Source organism: Somniosus microcephalus, chromosome 2 (genome assembly GCF_052327205.1).
Source record: "Somniosus microcephalus isolate GS21.2 chromosome 2, FLI_Smic_1.0, whole genome shotgun sequence".
In the NCBI taxonomy this organism is placed as follows: Eukaryota; Metazoa; Chordata; class Chondrichthyes; order Squaliformes; family Somniosidae; genus Somniosus; species Somniosus microcephalus.
Window position 1 is genome coordinate 265,397,502 of NC_140988.1, and position 17,002 is coordinate 265,414,503.

General features: G+C 43.5%; 1 protein-coding gene across 3 annotated transcripts in view; it reads right to left on the reverse strand.

The window, feature by feature from the left end:
- Nucleotides 1–17,002, reverse strand: part of LOC147123368 (ras-related protein Rab-3C) — a 390,864-nt gene that overhangs the window by 109,790 nt on the left and 264,072 nt on the right. For all 3 annotated transcript variants that reach the window (XM_085971707.1, XM_085971697.1, XM_085971717.1), the window contains exon 3: nucleotides 2,663–2,781. In XM_085971707.1, the coding sequence (XP_085827833.1) occupies nucleotides 2,663–2,781 (119 nt within the window). The remainder of the gene's footprint in view (nucleotides 1–2,662; nucleotides 2,782–17,002) is intronic.

Sequence of the window (17,002 nt, forward strand, 5' to 3'; positions counted from 1 at the left end):
CTGAATGCGCATGTGCAGCACGCACACAGCATGCTGGTAGTTGTAGTCGTTCCTTGTCACGTTGGACTGAGGCTTCCCTGGTTACTGTTGCTAGGTGACGTGAGGAGAAGGAGCCGAAATGTTTTAATTTTTTTTTAATAAGATGAAACCCCGAGAGAAATAAGGAGCTATGAACAGAGAGTTTATTTATATTTTTAGGAAAAAACTGAAGTAAAATTTTTAAAAGTCGGTAATTAAAGCGGGGAAACATCCATTAAACATTCTCCACCCGCCCCCCCCCCCCCCGTCTGCCTCCGAATGAAAACCGTGACGTCTTTGTCGGAAAGCGCTCCCTGGGTTTTTTTTTAAAGTTGATTTCCAATGTAAGTGTGGAGGAAATGGCCGAAATATTTGTTTCTTTTTAAAAGATAAAGCCCCGATGGAAAAAAGAAATGAATAGTTAAGAATCAAGATGGCTGACACTCACCTCAGTTCAGAATGATTATGCCCGCCCACACATGCACCGATTGGTCAACCATCAGGTCACTGAAGTGTAGGATTGGTCAATCGTCACGTCACTCAACTCTAGGATGGTCCGCCCGCACACGCAATGAACCCGACCCCGTGACGCAGTGATTGGTCGATCGTCGGGTCACTCGACTGTACGATTGGTCAACCTTCATGTCACTCGATGCTAATGAGCAGATAATGAGCGGAATTTTGAACGTTTTTTGTATACCGTCGGCACAATTTTTGTCCAACGAAAAAGTAAATATGCCTATGAGAGTCCCCTAATGATAAGCTTTCTTTTGATATAACACATCTGTAGGTACGCTCTATAACTTTTGATTGTATAGCCGGAGAGACAGACAGAGAGACAGACAGAGAGTCAGACAGAGAGACAGACAGAGAGACACATACTTATTTATATATATAGATTTATCTGCAGCATTCACTTGATTAGGTAAAACTGCAAAATGCTCTTATACATGAGCCATGTTCATTTATTTGGAGCCATTGAAATTAGTTGGTTTCTGAATGCACTGACTGGCTGGAATTTGGCTATTTCAAAATTCTTGTTGTAGACTATGATCTGTGCAAATTAGTGACATGCCCACAGTTTTCCATGAGGGGGGAAGCAGTGAGAGAAGGATTGACAAAATTAAGAACAGTATTAACCATTCATCTTTATTACTAGACCCAGCCACGGCTACATAATGAAACTCAACATTGTTGGGATACATGTTAGGATTAAGTTTGAACTTTCCGTTCGCCAAGACATTTAGGAGTAAAAATTGGGTAGCGCCCCTCTTGCGAGCCAATATCGCGGCGTTACGTGCCGCAGCGCCACGAGCTTTGGCACATCGCACCACGGTACTACAGGCCTTCCTCCCCTTATTAAAGAGGAGGGGCCTGGTGCAGCGCATCCCGTGCCCAGCTGGGCCACCAGGGATTGGGAATGCCGGCAAACGAGCCTGGCTCTCAAGATGAGTGCCGGACTCACGGAGAGCAGCCCGCACCCTGCGGGGGCTGGGGACATCAACGGGGGCAGGTGGTGGCAGGCGGGCAGCAACAAAAATGGCCGCCTGCGACCTTCCCTTTAATTTGCGCTGCCCCGGCCGCAGGTAGGTCCCCCTGACCCCGGCGGACATAGCGTCCAGTGGTAAGTCGGAGGCGCCACCCAATATTACAGCTGGGATGCAAGCAGGGCGCTGCGCACGGTGATGACATCATCGCCAGCAGCGCAGTGCCACGTGGCGCTAACAGTTGGCACCGCTGCTAACCTCCCGCTGAATTTCGCAGGAAGCGATAGCGGCGCTGCGCCCAGGCGTTAGTTGATTGGTGCTAACAGGAGGCGCAAATCAACCGAATTTAGCCCCCTTAGAAATTTGTGAGTGAAGACTGTACTCAATTACACTGTAATGGATAATTTATTGGAAAAAGGCAACAGTGAATTGATTTTAAACAGGAGGATAACCCTTTCTCTCTTGCCGGTCACACATCATGACCAAACCCAAATAGCCACCCTGGAGGCAAGACCATTAGGTATCAGTTAAACCTACTGGGCACCGATTTAAGATAATTGGCAAAAGAACCAAGGGGAGATGAGGAGAATGTTGTGCACTGAGCAAGTAGTTCAGAGGGCAAAAATAGAGGCAGCGATAGGATTGTGCAGAGGTAACGATGGGATTGAGGAGGTGAAATGAAAAGAAATGAGTAGTCAGAAAACAAAGAGGTAGGTGATGCAATGGAAGCATTAGGGTGGGGGAGGGCTGGGAAGGGAGCCACTCGAGGCTGCAGCCCACATATTCACCTCAAATCCCACTGAAAATCCAGCATGCAGCCCTTGGTGGTTCCTTTCCCTGTCACATCATGCCACCTCCTACCTAAAAGGAAATAAGAAGAAAAATATAGAGAGAGAAGCAAAAAGATTTAAAGAGAAACAGAAGAGAAGAGAGACACAGAGGCAGAACAGGAGACAGAGAGAAAAATATAATTCCAAAGACAACAGAGACAGGTGAGAGAGAGACAAGGGACCATACTTATCATGCGCAATGTCATGAGAGAGTCACTGGCATTTTATTAAATATTGAAAACAAATATTGTTTGATCAAGCTGCAGTGCCATTTCAGACATACAGCTGTTAAATCAGTGTAGCACAGAAACCTTATTTCATACTCACCAGTCCTGCACTGCATTGAAGGATTCTTCATTTGTGATGTCGTACATTAGGATAAAGCCCATAGCACCACGGTAATAAGCTGTGGTAATGGTCCTGTAACGTTCCTGACCTGCTGTGTCCTACATAAAACAAAACAAAATCAATATGAAAGCTCGAATACATCTTTTCAATTTTTATTTTTTTTAATCTAAAATCTTCTATAGCCAAGATTCAAACACAATTACAGAAGAACCATAGAGTTCTGTATTTTTTCAGATGTACTCTGGATATATTAGAATGCATGATTGTGCTGGCACAGCTTGCAAATTAAAATCTCTTCTTCACAAAAACTTGGTAAAAAGCTGTTACTGGAAAAACAGTTAAATATGTCAAAGCTGGTTACAGATGGATACTGTTGGTCATTATTGTAAAGATCCTAACTTTCAGATAATAGAATCGTCTTGTAAATGTTGTTCCAGTTAACTTGTGCTACCATTGACTTTGAAAATAATGTGACAGCTCAATTACAACAACCACGTGTACAGGAACCTCAATACCACAGATCATTAGTGCTATCTTTTCACCTGAATTGGAATGCAGCCCAGTCTGTTGCCTGCTGTCTATGATGATCCTATAAGAAATGAGCCTGGCAGTCTCAATCTAGTTCCTGGTAAGAGTGGGCCAAGGCAAAAAAGCTGCCTTTAACTTGACAATCTTGGTCAGAGAGATTATAAGGATAGTTGGTGTAGGAAATGCAAAAGCTCTGTGATTGGCCTGGGAATGTTGGATGCTGAGACTGGGCACTAGACGGTAAAATATTAAAGTATTTCATTTTCCAACACTAACGTCCCTTATCTTTAGGGGTGCACAAATTCACCCACAGAAAATGAAAACAAAGCACCGGCAATATGTCAACGTGCCACCAATTCATTTCGTAAACAGGAATTTCTGATGAAAGAGGGTCTTTAAAGTTATATTCCCAGTGTCACCAGGATTTTCTTAGTTTCACATGAAAAATACTATTAACAAACTGTACACACTGATCTGCCCTGCTCCCAGCAACAGGAAGATCCTATTTATGTGCACAATTCCTTTCTGCGCCATTTGACTTCCTGTCGTCAAGTTTGTGTCACACTTTTTCCATCAAACTTTTGCTTTTATAAATTCCAGTGATGCACATTTATATTAGAAAATGCCGATATAAATTCATTGCTCTAATTACACAATTTGGCCGCTGAGTTTCCACAATTCTTTCTAAATGCTTTCTGAATTTTTGTTTTGATTCTGCATTTTTCCCCCCTCAGTAACAACCTTTTAAGATCCAAAAGTAGAATTATAGGATGAATTTCCTACCTATCTCAGTTGAGCATTCCAATTAAATTCTGCCCATATGTTATCTCTATATTCTAGAGTTGAGTAATAATAAATTCAGAGCTGAGAATAAGCAAGTCAGTCCATAATGCAGTTAGGCCACTGCTTGGATTTCTGATTTCCTAGTTTTCTTTACAGGGTAGTGGAAAGCTCTGCTTTGGTCACTGATATGTTGCTGCAGGAGGTGGAGTGATTTGTTGATGTCCCAAATAGGTTATGATTTTCTCATGAAGATAGCTTGGATTTTGAGTGAGTGTTCTCAGTCTGAACATACAGCATCCTGCCAATCAGAAGAAGTGATTGAATAGAATACAGTGTATGGCAGATTTAATAGTGGTTAAATTCCTGTTTAGTAAGATCTAATCTGGATTTGGTCTCATTTCAAACAAACCTCTCATTTTGTTAAGTACTTTGATTTGTTTTAAACATTTGGCAGCCATCAAACCTAGTTCATGAGAAGGCAGAAATAAACTGCTTCATGAGGAAATAGAGATAAACTGCTTTGATCAATTGCTTTAACGAACCATTACTTCTTATTATAGATATTTTTTCACTGCATTCACCATACTTACTTACCACCCCTCTCTTTTAGATTCCCCTGTGTAAAATGCCATTCCTTGACTGCAGAGAGTGGTGGGAGAGGGGCGGAGGGAGGGGTGGGTGGGAGAGAGGGGGCAAAGAGGTGTGCAACACACTATTTATTGTACTTACCTCTGATTAAATAGGGTAAATGGCTCTGTTCTCCACAGTGGCACCCACCTGAGTGCTATAGAAATCGTCAGATGTTACCCATGCTGTAAAACCTCATTGCAGTGCTGATAAACTCCCGGGCCCCTACACTAGTTCTGCTAAATCCCAGGACCACTTCTCCTAAATATCACGCACCTCTCTCAAACTTGGTAGAACTTGCCTACCATCTTTTGTATCCTAGACTTTTTTTTAAAAAAGAGATAAAAACTATGGGTAAAGAAAAATATAATAATAGGGTCACTGATTTGCAGTTTTCATGGCAAAATAGATAGTTGCAAAATTCAATCCCCAAAATACCAGCAAAAACCAGAAGAACACAATTTGATTTATTTAGGCTTTGATGATAATACATTGTGCATGCATAACACTTCTATTGCTGACTCACTGTGAACAACACAATGAAGATCTGCTAATATTTATTATATATCTTTTAAAAAGTTCCTTCTAGCATTTTGTCCATCACATCACACATCCTGTGTCACACTTCTTATGCAAATTTCTTGCAGTTGATTTGCCACTATTTCACGTATATGAAATTTGAGCCCATCACAATATGTGACAAAGGTGGAGAGAAAAACTACAAATGAAGAACTTCTAAGGAGATATTGAAACAACAAATCAGGCGTGAGGATTCATCAAATCTGTCAATAAGGCAAAGTAGACACCAAATCACAAATACTTTCTCAAATATGTTCGGCAACCATCTTGCTTTTTCTACTAATTTGAGCACTTAAAACTAAGGTAATCAAAATTACAACATTTATACGGAAATTATTAAGCTCACCTATACATAGTATTTTCTATATTAGGAATGCCTGTTAATTTTTTTTCATATTGGAGGCCTATGTTTATATGCTGAAGTCTTCAGTTCAGGCACATTCTCAGATTTATCAGTAGCTATTCACAAATCTGCCAGGACTTTCTATTTGTAAGCCTTACCCTTTCTGTCCTCCTCTGGATCAAATGAAAATTACTAATGAAAGTTGTCAGAGAAGCATTATTTGAAGCAGTTAAGGTAATTTGTTTTTGTGTACATCAGAAATAAACTCTTCAACTTCTGTGAGGTAGCTTTGAAAGCCAAATCATGCATACTATATCTTAGCTGACTTCCCAAAAATACAGTCAAAAACCGCCGAGTCAGCAGGGAGCAGGTCTTTATATTATTTTGTAATATATTCTAAATGGTTATAGTAGTTACTTTTTTTAGTTGCTTGTACTCAGAACTCAGAAACAATCAACAGATCTGAAAGGGTTGTAGGATTATTCCAGTTTGGAGGGAGGTTCTAAATAAAAGTCTTGAATTAAACATGTTTAATAAAAGCAGAAGCCTTTAGTAACACTAATTATTGTGCCAGACATATTTGGTAAAGAATAAAAGATGCTAATTAGTGTAATTTTTTCTTAGGTTTTATATTTCTTGATCCTCACTAGGATTGCAAAATTCTGGGAATTTTTAAAAGAGGAAACTTTCCATGGGAATTTTCGGCAATTTATGGGAATTTGGGGAATTCATGGGAATTTTGAAGTTTTTTGCACACTGATGGTTTTTGTCTCTGACCCTTATATTATCTTTGTCATCAAAATAGACATACTGTTCCATACAAATAAAAACAGGCTTTCAAAACTTTATTTAGGTTATAATTTTGAACTTCATTGAACCCCCACAAAAAAGACCCATCTAAAATAAAATAAAGAGTGTCAGCTTATTTAGCCTGTAATTTGTCCTTTTGTCCTTTTTTGTCCCTTTGAGCCTTCTACTCATGAGTCTTCTGAGTCTTCTACTCATCATTGCTCCTCCTGATTCTCTGACTCTGGCTCTGACATGTCCATTTCCTCCTCTGTGTCACTGTCTAGCTGTGCGGTGGACACTTCTGTATCTGGCTCAATAAGTTGTAGGTTCGCCCGGATAGTCACCAGTTTCTCCACTCTCTTGTTAGTCTGCCTGTTGCGCACCTTTGTATGCGTATTCCCAAAAAATGACCAGTTTCGTTCAGAGGTCGCTGATGAAGGTGGGATTTAGAGCATCACCGATGCAATGGGTGACAGGGCCTCAGATGCACAAAGTCCCTTCCACCAGGTATGTGCACTGATATGCTTGCATGATTCCCATATCCCGTCCCCATTCCAAAGACCTTGCTTGGTAGAGAACTTTGCCAGACTTCCCAGGACTTTGCCCACGTCCAGATTGAGATGGCGTGAGAGGGTAGAAATCACACTGTAAGCGCTGTTGATCTGTTCTCCAGAAAGTATTGGTCTCCCAACGTGCTTTGGGTCCAGCATGTATGCTGCAGCATGAATCGGCTTGACACAAAATTCTTGACGCGTCTGTATGAATTGAACAATTGCCTTCTCCTCTGCTTTGAGCAGCAGGGATGTGGGTAGGGCAATGCTGATTTGTTCTTTTAAATCAGCAAAAAGCCTGAGAACATCTGACGAGACAGCGTCATCTCCTTCAATCTGAGCAATTGCAGATGCTACTGGTTTAAGGCTGCTAACCACTCTCTCCCAAAACACATCATCCAGCAGTATTTTCTTGATGGTGGTTTCCATATCCCCAGACTGGGATATTGCCATTTCTTGCAGTGACTCCTTACCCTCCAGAAGGCTGTTGTACATTATAACAATGCCACCCCATCTAGTGTTGCTGGGCAGCTTCAGTGTGGTGTTCTTGTTCTTTGTCATTTGCTTGGAGTTGTAGATTGCTGTAACTACCTGTTTTCCCCTGACATACTTAACAACTTGCTTGGCTCTCTTGTACAGTGTCCCCTCGTACATTTGACCACCCATCTGAGATAACTGCAACACAGTCTGCCATCTCTATCGTTTCTTTGAGCTTTCCTTGGGCTCTGTTATACTCAGCCTCCAATAAATAAGTAGACAAAGCATGTCTGGTGGGAGGACAGTATGCAGGGCGAATAACATTGAAAAATCTCTTCCAGTACACATTGGCTGTGAGCATGAGGGGTGAGCCTGTCGCATATACAGCTCGAGCAAGGCACTCATCTGCATTCTTCTGGCTATGGTTATCCATTGTATCAAAGAACCTTCCAAGTGGGCCAGGAGTTGCTGATGATAAGGAGCCTGATGCTGAATGTGAACCATCATCTTCTTGAATGGAAGCAGAGGAACCCTGGGCTGACTGCTGTGAGCTTTGAGTGAAGTTGTTGCATTTGGATAAATGCTGCTGCATTTTTGTGGCATTCTTTACATATGGCTTTGTACAGTGTTTGCACATGTACACAGTCTTTCCATCTTTAATGCCTGGGGTAAAATGCTTCCACACATCCGCCGGTAAACGTGGCATTGTTCTATGTAGAGAAATAAAGGGCATTCGTCTCTGTGTCGAACTGCAGTCGATCAGCACAATTGAACAGGGTGAGTAAATTTTTCCTGATGCTCCATGTGATGGAAGCATGACCTGCGCACGCACGACAATACATCACCAATAGAAGGAGTTAATTGCTCATCCACTCATCCAACCAATCAGGACACATTTGTTCACAGTCACACACAAAACTTGTAATTATTAAAACAAGCCAAGTAAGAAGATAAACATATATTGATTAAGAAATTCCTTAATAATTAAGATTTCATCTCTGTTAGTAATTTTAAGAGAGGACCTGTGGAAAAAAATGAAAGAAATACAAAAAAAAACAATATTATGCTAGCATGTGCTTTTTTGGAAAAAATTCCCAAAATTCCCAAGCTAAACTTCCCGTGGAAAATTTCTGGAAATTTACCAGAAACTTTCCACCCCTTTGCAACCCTAATCCTCACTATTAAAACTCACATCCTAAATACATAGAACTGCATGCCTATTTGATAATTTAAATGAACAAAAAAGAAAAAGAATGAACTAGCATTTTTATAGTGCCTTTCAGTACCCCAGGACATCCCAAAATGTTTTACAGCCAATGAAGAACTTTTGAAGTGTAGTCACTGCTGTAATGTAGGGAAACACAAGAGCTGATTTGCGCACTACAAGGTCCCACGAAAAGTAATGAGGTAATGACCAGATAATCTATTTCAGTGATGTTGGTTGATGGATATATATTGGCCAGGACACTGTGAGAACTCCCCTGCTCTTCTTCAAATAGTGGCATGGGATCTTTTACGTCCTCCTGAGAGAGCAGATGGGGCCTCAGTTTAACATCTCGTCTGAAATACAGTATCTCCAACAATGCAGCACTCCCTCCGTACTGCACTGAAGTGTCAGCCTAGATTATGAGCTGAGGTCTCTGGAGTGGGACTTAGACCTATGATCTGCTGACTCAGAGCCGAGGGCGCTACCACTGAGCCAAGGCTAACACCTTAAATAGATACAGGCTGTTTTTGAAAGGAATTAAAATTATATTATTTTTACTCAACACATTCTAGTTTATACCTCTGAACATGAAGGGAAAAATAAAAGCAACTGTTAAGAAAATATTAATGCCTAAAGCTGTGTTTATGAAAATTGTTGATTAAAACAAAAAGCCATGACCTAGATTCTGTGCTTTAATGCAAATCAGATAAATGTAGATTTTAGTGTAATGGTGACTTTTTGCTGACTTGATGGGCTAGCCTCAATGGAAATGCCTCTGTGGCTGAATAAAGTTATTTGTTATAAATCATACTGCGTTGCTTAATTGTGAAACAGAGAGATAGGAATGCTTGCAGCAGAGTAACCTCTGTTCACTGTGAGCAATGCCACAGGAGATCTGCTAGTATATATAATAACAGGCTTGATTACTGTAATTTAAGAAGTACATACTCTAAAATTATGTCATTATGTCTTCAGTACTGGGAATCACAGTTTCTTTGTATCAAATCGCCTAACAATCAACCAAACCTGTACAGTTTCCTTTCACCATTTCCTCCCAGTTTTCCTGACATTCAGCTCTCATCCCCAGAAGTAAGTAATTGGCTGAGAATTTACAAGGCTGCAGCCGATAGACTTTTCAATAAATTTAGTTGCTTGATGATTGACAGGAGCCATGTTTTTAATTTTCCCTAAAGGAGAATTCTCCACTATAACCATTGCACTACCCAGCAATTTGGCTGAACTATTGGAAACCCATTTCAACTGTGAAAGGCCAGCTAAACAGAAATTCCTGAGATTATAATCTGCAATTTTTTGATTGATAACATAAGAAAGCATGAAATGATAAAGAGCCATTCAAACTCAAAGTTTATTCCTTCCATGAATCATGTACAATTCATTCTACTCAATCTCTGTCTGGGGCAAGTCTCTGCAGAGTTTCTCATTACCCCGCCCCAAACCTAAATGAACCAGAGCTCCATAATACTCAATTATCTTAACCAACTAAATTATTAATCCTTGGCATGATACCTATTTCCAAGTTCTCAGCAATTTGGGAATCAGCATGTTTCACGAATTACTTAATCTCTATCTGTACTTACTCTTACAGCCCTCAATTATGTTTCTAACTAGATATTTTGTGAAGCCAACATTATTCCCACGCCAGGGCCGCGATCTTAATGGAGGAGGCGGGTTGGAGTCGGGTTGCCTGGTGGGCGGGTTCTGGGCCCACTGCCAGTTTCAGCCGCTCCCGAATTGAAATTTTAATTGTCGTGCCATGGTGCGCGCTGGCTGGTCCAATGACTAGGATCGGGTCTATTAGTCGCCTCTGATGACATCATTGCTGCAGTTGTTTTTAAGAGGCCCCATGCAGCCTCATCCTTTCATTTCTCATTTCTGCTGGTCTCTGAATGTTCCAAGGCCACAATGAGTGTTTCCAAACCGAAGGCTGCTCCACGTTTCACTGAGGGTTCCCTCCAAGCTCTTGTGGCGGGAGTAAGAGGGCGCAGGGAGATTCTGTTCCCTCCCGATGGCCGGAGGAAGCCTCCTCAGCAAACAAAGGCAGCCTGGCTGTGAATTGCTGAGGAGGTAAACGCAAGGTCCATTTGTTCATGCAGCTGGATCCAGTGCCAGAAACGGTTTAATGATCTTCTGTGGTCAGCAAAAGTGAGTATCACATCACAGATACCTTCAATCTGCTTCCCTTCTCTTCTCATCGCCAGCTTTCTGCTTCGTAAGCCTGCTCCTCCACATCCCATCTTACCCTTACTTCCCTTGCACCATTACCTCTCCATCTCTCTCTTTGTACTGAATCACTTCACCATCCTACTATGCATCCCTCAGACTCGCTCTCACTGTTACGCAACGACAACAACTAACAATGCACAGGGAGGCAGCTTCCTCTTGGCACTTCACTCCATCTTGGTCTCCTTCTAAGCTTCAATGTTATGGATTCTTCACACTCACTCCATCACTCTCGCTGAAACTCCACTTGTGTTGTTCCTTGCAGAAAAAGATAGCCCACAATAAGAGGGAGAGAGCAAAGACAGGAGGAGGGGCTGCATCCTTGGTGACATTGACCAGTACTGAGGAGGCTGCACACGAGATAGTTGGAAGTGGCGAGGAGCTGGAAGTGGGGGACGGAGAGACATGTGCACTAGATGAAGCTGGTGACAGAATAAAGTTTTATCCCTCGCATTTAGATTTCATGATTGACTGCAATGGCATATGATGTTCACAGAAATTCACTTTGTATCATCTGCGCAATAGAATGCATCTGCTACCTAAAAATCAGATGTCTAACTGCCTTTACTCTCCCAAAAGGCCATCGAGCACCCCCCTCCCCACTGTCCAGGCGGAAGAGCCAGACGACTCCTCAGATAAACCTGCAGCCTCTGAGGGAGCAGCGTCAGCAGGACTCAGCACACCCAGTACCAGTGCAGACACTCACACCTCGGTGGGGCCTTTGCGACATAGAGTAGTGTTGTCACTTGGTGTATCACAGCTCACAAGTGAGCATCAGCAGATGGTGGAGACAGGGACAGCAGTGGAGAGTCCTAGTCGGAGGTCACGGGACCCACGTAGCTCTGCTCAGCTGCATGTAGATGCATGTAGATGCTGTGCCTCTGGGGCCATCCAGAAAGAGATAGGTGCTGGAACTCCAGGAATAAGTGCAGGAGTCTCTGACAGGGTTTACCTCCAGGGTAACTGCGAGTGTGGAGAGAATGGAGGAGTCCATCTCGAACATGAGCACTGCCTTTGTGGAGGCAATGGCGCATGAACGTGCCGCCATGTAGAGGGTGGCAGCCTCCTTGGAGGACATAAGTCGCCAGACACACAACAACATGGTGTCTCTTCTAAATAGATGGTCTGCTATTGAGGATAGATGAGCATCTATTGAGGAGGGACACCAGAGATTCATAGACGTCCCCGTTATGAGGATTGTCAGTGCTGAGACGGGTCCTCATGGCCCCACTGATGTGCAGCAAGGTGCTCTCCAGCCACTTGCTAGCAATGAAGTGCAGGTGACCCATGAGAGGGATGTTGGTTGCAGACAACAAGGAAGTGTGGGCTCCTCTCCAAGCGCTTACACAACCATGCCACTGCGGAACCCTCGGTCAGAGCCCCAGAGTACTCAGCCAACTGAGATGGCTATCTCAGCCCCTGCATAGCTGCAGGAAGAGCAGAGCTCTTCTAGGCTCCCAAACCCAGAGGACACCCGCCAAAGGCGTCTAAGCAGGCACAGACTCAAGGTGAGCAAGGTGCTTCTACATCTGCTGAAGCCACAGGGGAAGCACCACATAGAAGCATGAGTAAGAGGAAGCTAACACACGAATAGTCACAAGGGTAGTCACTTGGGTGTTTTGTTCTGTTGTTTATTTGCCTTTGTCATCCTTTTGTGATGGTATTAAACAAAAGTGATGGCAAACAGTTGAAATTGTGGCCTATGTGTTCTGGGAAATGGAAGTTGCACATTGAGGGCTCAGGGCGACTTGCATTTGTAATGATGATGCTGAAAGTGGTAGGAAAGCACCGTTTATTGGAGAGATGATGTATGACGTTTTAAGAAGGTCGTCCACACATTCATAGCCATACGCTAGCCACCTGTGGTTGAAGCGTAAGCTTACGTGAATCTGCCATGGATGAGTGCATCCCTTGCATGACAGCCAGCAATGTGCTAGAGTGCTGCTGCATTGGCCACATCCAGCAAGGCGTGCCTCCTCCTCGTCCTCCTCATCCTCCCCCTTTTATACCAAGGATGCTCTGCGCTGAGCCACGCTGCTGTGCGATGTTGTGCAGGACACAGCAGACGACGATGATTCTGGACACCGTGGCTGGTGCATACTGCAGGGTTCCACCAGATCTGTCAAGGCATTGGAATCGCTTTTTGAGAAAGCTGATAGTTTGCTCTATGATGTTTCTGGTGGAAATGTGGCTCACATTGTAGCGCTCCTCAGCCTTGTTTGATGGCCTCATCATCGATGTCATGAGACACTTTTTCAGGGGATAGCCCTCGTCACCAAGTAACCATTCGGAAAGTTGGGTTGGCGGATTGAAGAGCTGAGGCATAGTAGACTGCCGCAAGATGATGGAGTCATGGCAACTGCCAGGGTACTTTGTGCAAACATGCATGATGATGTTCCTGTTGTTACACATCAGCTGGACGTTAAGGGAGTGGAAGCCCTTGTGGTTGACAAATACAGCTGGGTTGTGATGGGGTGCCCTAATGGTCATATGTGTGCAGTCTATGACACCCTGCACCCTTGAGAAGCCTGCCATATTTGCAAAGCCAACTGCAAGCAAAGTTACACTTGCTTCATCCGTGGAGAAGTGGATGTAATTGTGCGCCTTTGCAAAGAGGGCATCGGTAGCCTGTGTGATGCAGGCGTGTGCGGCCGACGGGGAGATGCTGCTAATGTCTGCAGATGATCCCTGGAAGGAGCCCAAAGCAAAGAAATTGAGTGCGGTGGTGACTTTGACAGCCACTGGTAAGGAGTATCAACACGCTCCTCTGGGCTCCAGGTGTTGGTGCAACATTGTGCAGATATCAGCGACGACGTCGCGTGGAAGTCTCAGCCTCCTTTGGCACTGCTGCTCACTCATGTTGAGGAAGCTCATCCCATGCCTGTAAACCCTGTGTTGGGGGTTTCTCCTGCGGCGAGGTGCAGGCCTGTGTTGATGCCCTCTGCACCATCAGGTGGCTGAGGAGAAGGTTGGCGCTCTTGCTGTTGGTGCTGCTGCTGTGCCTGGTTGCGCTGCTGCCGCGGCTGCTGTTCCTCCGAATCTGAAGACCAGGTCACACAGCAGATGGATTTCAGCCACAACACTCAGAAGATTAGTAGAGCTGTTAAATGTCTCCCAAGCCTCAAAGCACTAAGTTGTGGTATGTGAAAGGATGAGAGTTTGCAGGAACGCTTTTAAGCTGCTCAAGCAGCTGGCAACAATTCAGGTCATCGCTGAATCTGGCTCGATTCACCTGGCGTGTTTTTAGGAAGGCGGGCAGCATGGAGAAAAACCTCCAAAATCCGATTAGGTCTTTAAAATAGGATTATCCAGGCAGTTAAAAAGCTTTTAAATGCCTTAACTACCTCTCCCGCCATTTGGTGTCAGGTCAGTTCGGGAGCGGCTGACCCGACACTTGCCAAAGTTGTGTGGAGGTGGGATGGAGGCGGGTTCACAGCCCACACCCAGTTTTTCCGATTTTCACAACAGACCCGCCTCCAAACCCGCCCCCTGAGCACTATTAAATTCACGGCCCCAGGTTGCAGAAGAATCAAATGCAAGCAACAGGTATAACACAGGGATTCTGTGCATGTGATTCTGTGCCAAATTGTCATTAAGTCCTCTGCAGATTACAATGTCATTCAGACAAACCAGTGCTGAGTAGCTCTGGGATTCATCCAACCTTTGTAATGTAGTATAACTGTAGCATAAAACTGTAGATTTTTTCCTAAATATATAATTGTGCAAAAATACTTAATTATAAGGCAAAGAATATCTGCATTAAAATACAACAAGGAACTGTTCACACACTATTTTAAAAAGACTAAAGCACAATGTAGAAATCACCCTAAAAGAAAAAAAAAGAACTTTCATTTCTATAGCACCTTTCATGACCCAAGGATCTCGCAAAGCGCTTTACAGCCAATTAAGTACTTTTGAAGCGTAGTCACTCTTGTAATGTGTAGGACTCTCGTCTGCAGTAATAGGGTAATTTCACATATTAGTAACTATGCTCGGACTGATAAAAGCATAACTTTTATACATTTGGTTAAAAGGTCTTTTCTAGCTCCCTTAATGGCTCAAAGTGTAATTACATCATGTAGTGTAGTACTACCATAGGCCAGCAACATCCCGGCATCAATGCCTGGTCTGCAAGGAGTTAGTTGCTCTCAAACAGGGAAAACAGCTGGGGATACTGCAACTGGCCTCAGTATTCCTGGGTTGGGGTGGTAAACCACAGTTCCCACTAATAACTGCTAGGCTGCTGCTGGAACATCTATTGCCACTCATTATCCAGATCCATACATGGAAAATGGGCATTCAGGCAAGATACCAGAGGAACCCATACTACTCCGTGAGACACTATTTTCAGAAAAGGAGGGTTGGACAATCTTTTTTTATTATTCTAAATTATAAAAAGACTTAAGTTCCAAAACATTCCCATACCCCTTGCAGGCGCAGATACTGAAGGTGGTTACTAAGCATCAGTATTTGACTGATTAACACCATTCTATAGCAAGTCTTCCCTTTAGTATAATTGTATCACTGCTCCAGTAATCAACTCAGTTTGGAAGGTATTTACTCTGAAGTAGAACAAGTCTTCATTAAAAAGCATAATTGCTATAAATAGCAAAACATTTAATTACAATACAAGTGCTGCCTCCAGCAACATAGTAGCTGATGTCTAGTAAGGGCAAAAATAGATAATTTTAGTAGTTAACACTTGTGAAATGATGGTCATGTTTTGTATATTATGTATTCTTTAGCTTTTGAACCTTTGGCTTTTTAATTGTACACAGTGTTATAAAACAAGCCAATTATAGCATAAACATGATATTTTACCAAAATTAAACAAATGATTATGAATACACAAAAGAGAAAACTGTATCAAACTATTTTATACAAAATCAAAATACTGTGGGTGCCTGAAATCTGAAATAAAAACAGGGCATTTTCAGTTTTTAATCCAAGCAATTTTATATTCCCTACTTCAATTTTAAATAAATTTCACTTTCTCCAATTGTCTATACTATTCTGGAGTTGAAACTGAGGGTTGATGATTAACTTCCAGGCCTTTGCCAATGCAACTTTGGAGTTAGCTATCAAGTGTGAGAGAGCAGCCGGGTTGACTTTCCTTCTGATATTCTTTCCTCCTGGCAAAGCATCTCTGACCAACACCACTGCACAATGGCAAACATGGGAGCAGGAACTCACCATGTGGGGATTGCAGGTATGAACTAATGCATTCTGATGTTACTCAACCTCTGTGTGATGAAATATTTCCATTCATCACTGCCTGTGACTGAGATCGGTTTCAGTGTCATTTCCCTTCCCCCAGACCTCATTGTATTGTGTACTGGAATGTGCTGTATTGTATACTGGAATGTGCTGGAATGTGCTGTGTGTAGGGCTCCGCCCATACCTGGCCCCGTTTGTAAGCTAGCTTCAGTCTAGCCCCAATCTCCAGAAGGACGACATCTCTCTCGCTTATGTGTTTCGTTCTAAGTTAATAAAAGCCTTGTTTTGTTCTGCTACCTTCGAGTCTCGGAATTATTGAGGCACATCAATTTTATTAACTTATTTTTTCAACACTATGGATCAACTCCTGAAACCCGAACGTTTGGATTTGGATCAACATGCTCCGGACGCATCAACACGCTTCGGACACTGGTTTGAGTGTATGGAATTCTTCCTGGACAATTCCGCAGCCGTCAAAGACGCTACGGACGCTGCAAGGATGAGACTCGGAATTCTGCGGAATTGGGTAAGCCACCGGGTTTACCCCCTCATCCAAGACGCCGAGACGTACCTGGCCGCCTGCGACATCTTAAAGGCGCATTACCAGCAGCCTACGAATGAGGTGTATGCTAGGCACCTGCTCGCCACCCGCGCACAGCGACCTGGGGAATCGGTGGAGGAGTTCCTAAGCACCCTGAAAATGCTTGGCAAAGACTGCAAGTGCCGAGATGTAAAAGCCGCGGTGTACACTGACGAGCTTGTTCGCGATGCCTTCATCACAGGCCTCAGCTCCACTTACATCCGGCAAAGACTGCTGGAAAAAACGGGGTTGGACCTGAAACAGGCTGCGGACACCGCGCGATCCCTGGATGTGGCCCAGAGAAACTCGGACGCCTACTCTTCAGCCCACGCCGTCCACGCCGCCACGTGTGCACCGAGGGCGCCGCCATCTTGGAAGGCATCTTCCCCGCCCGACA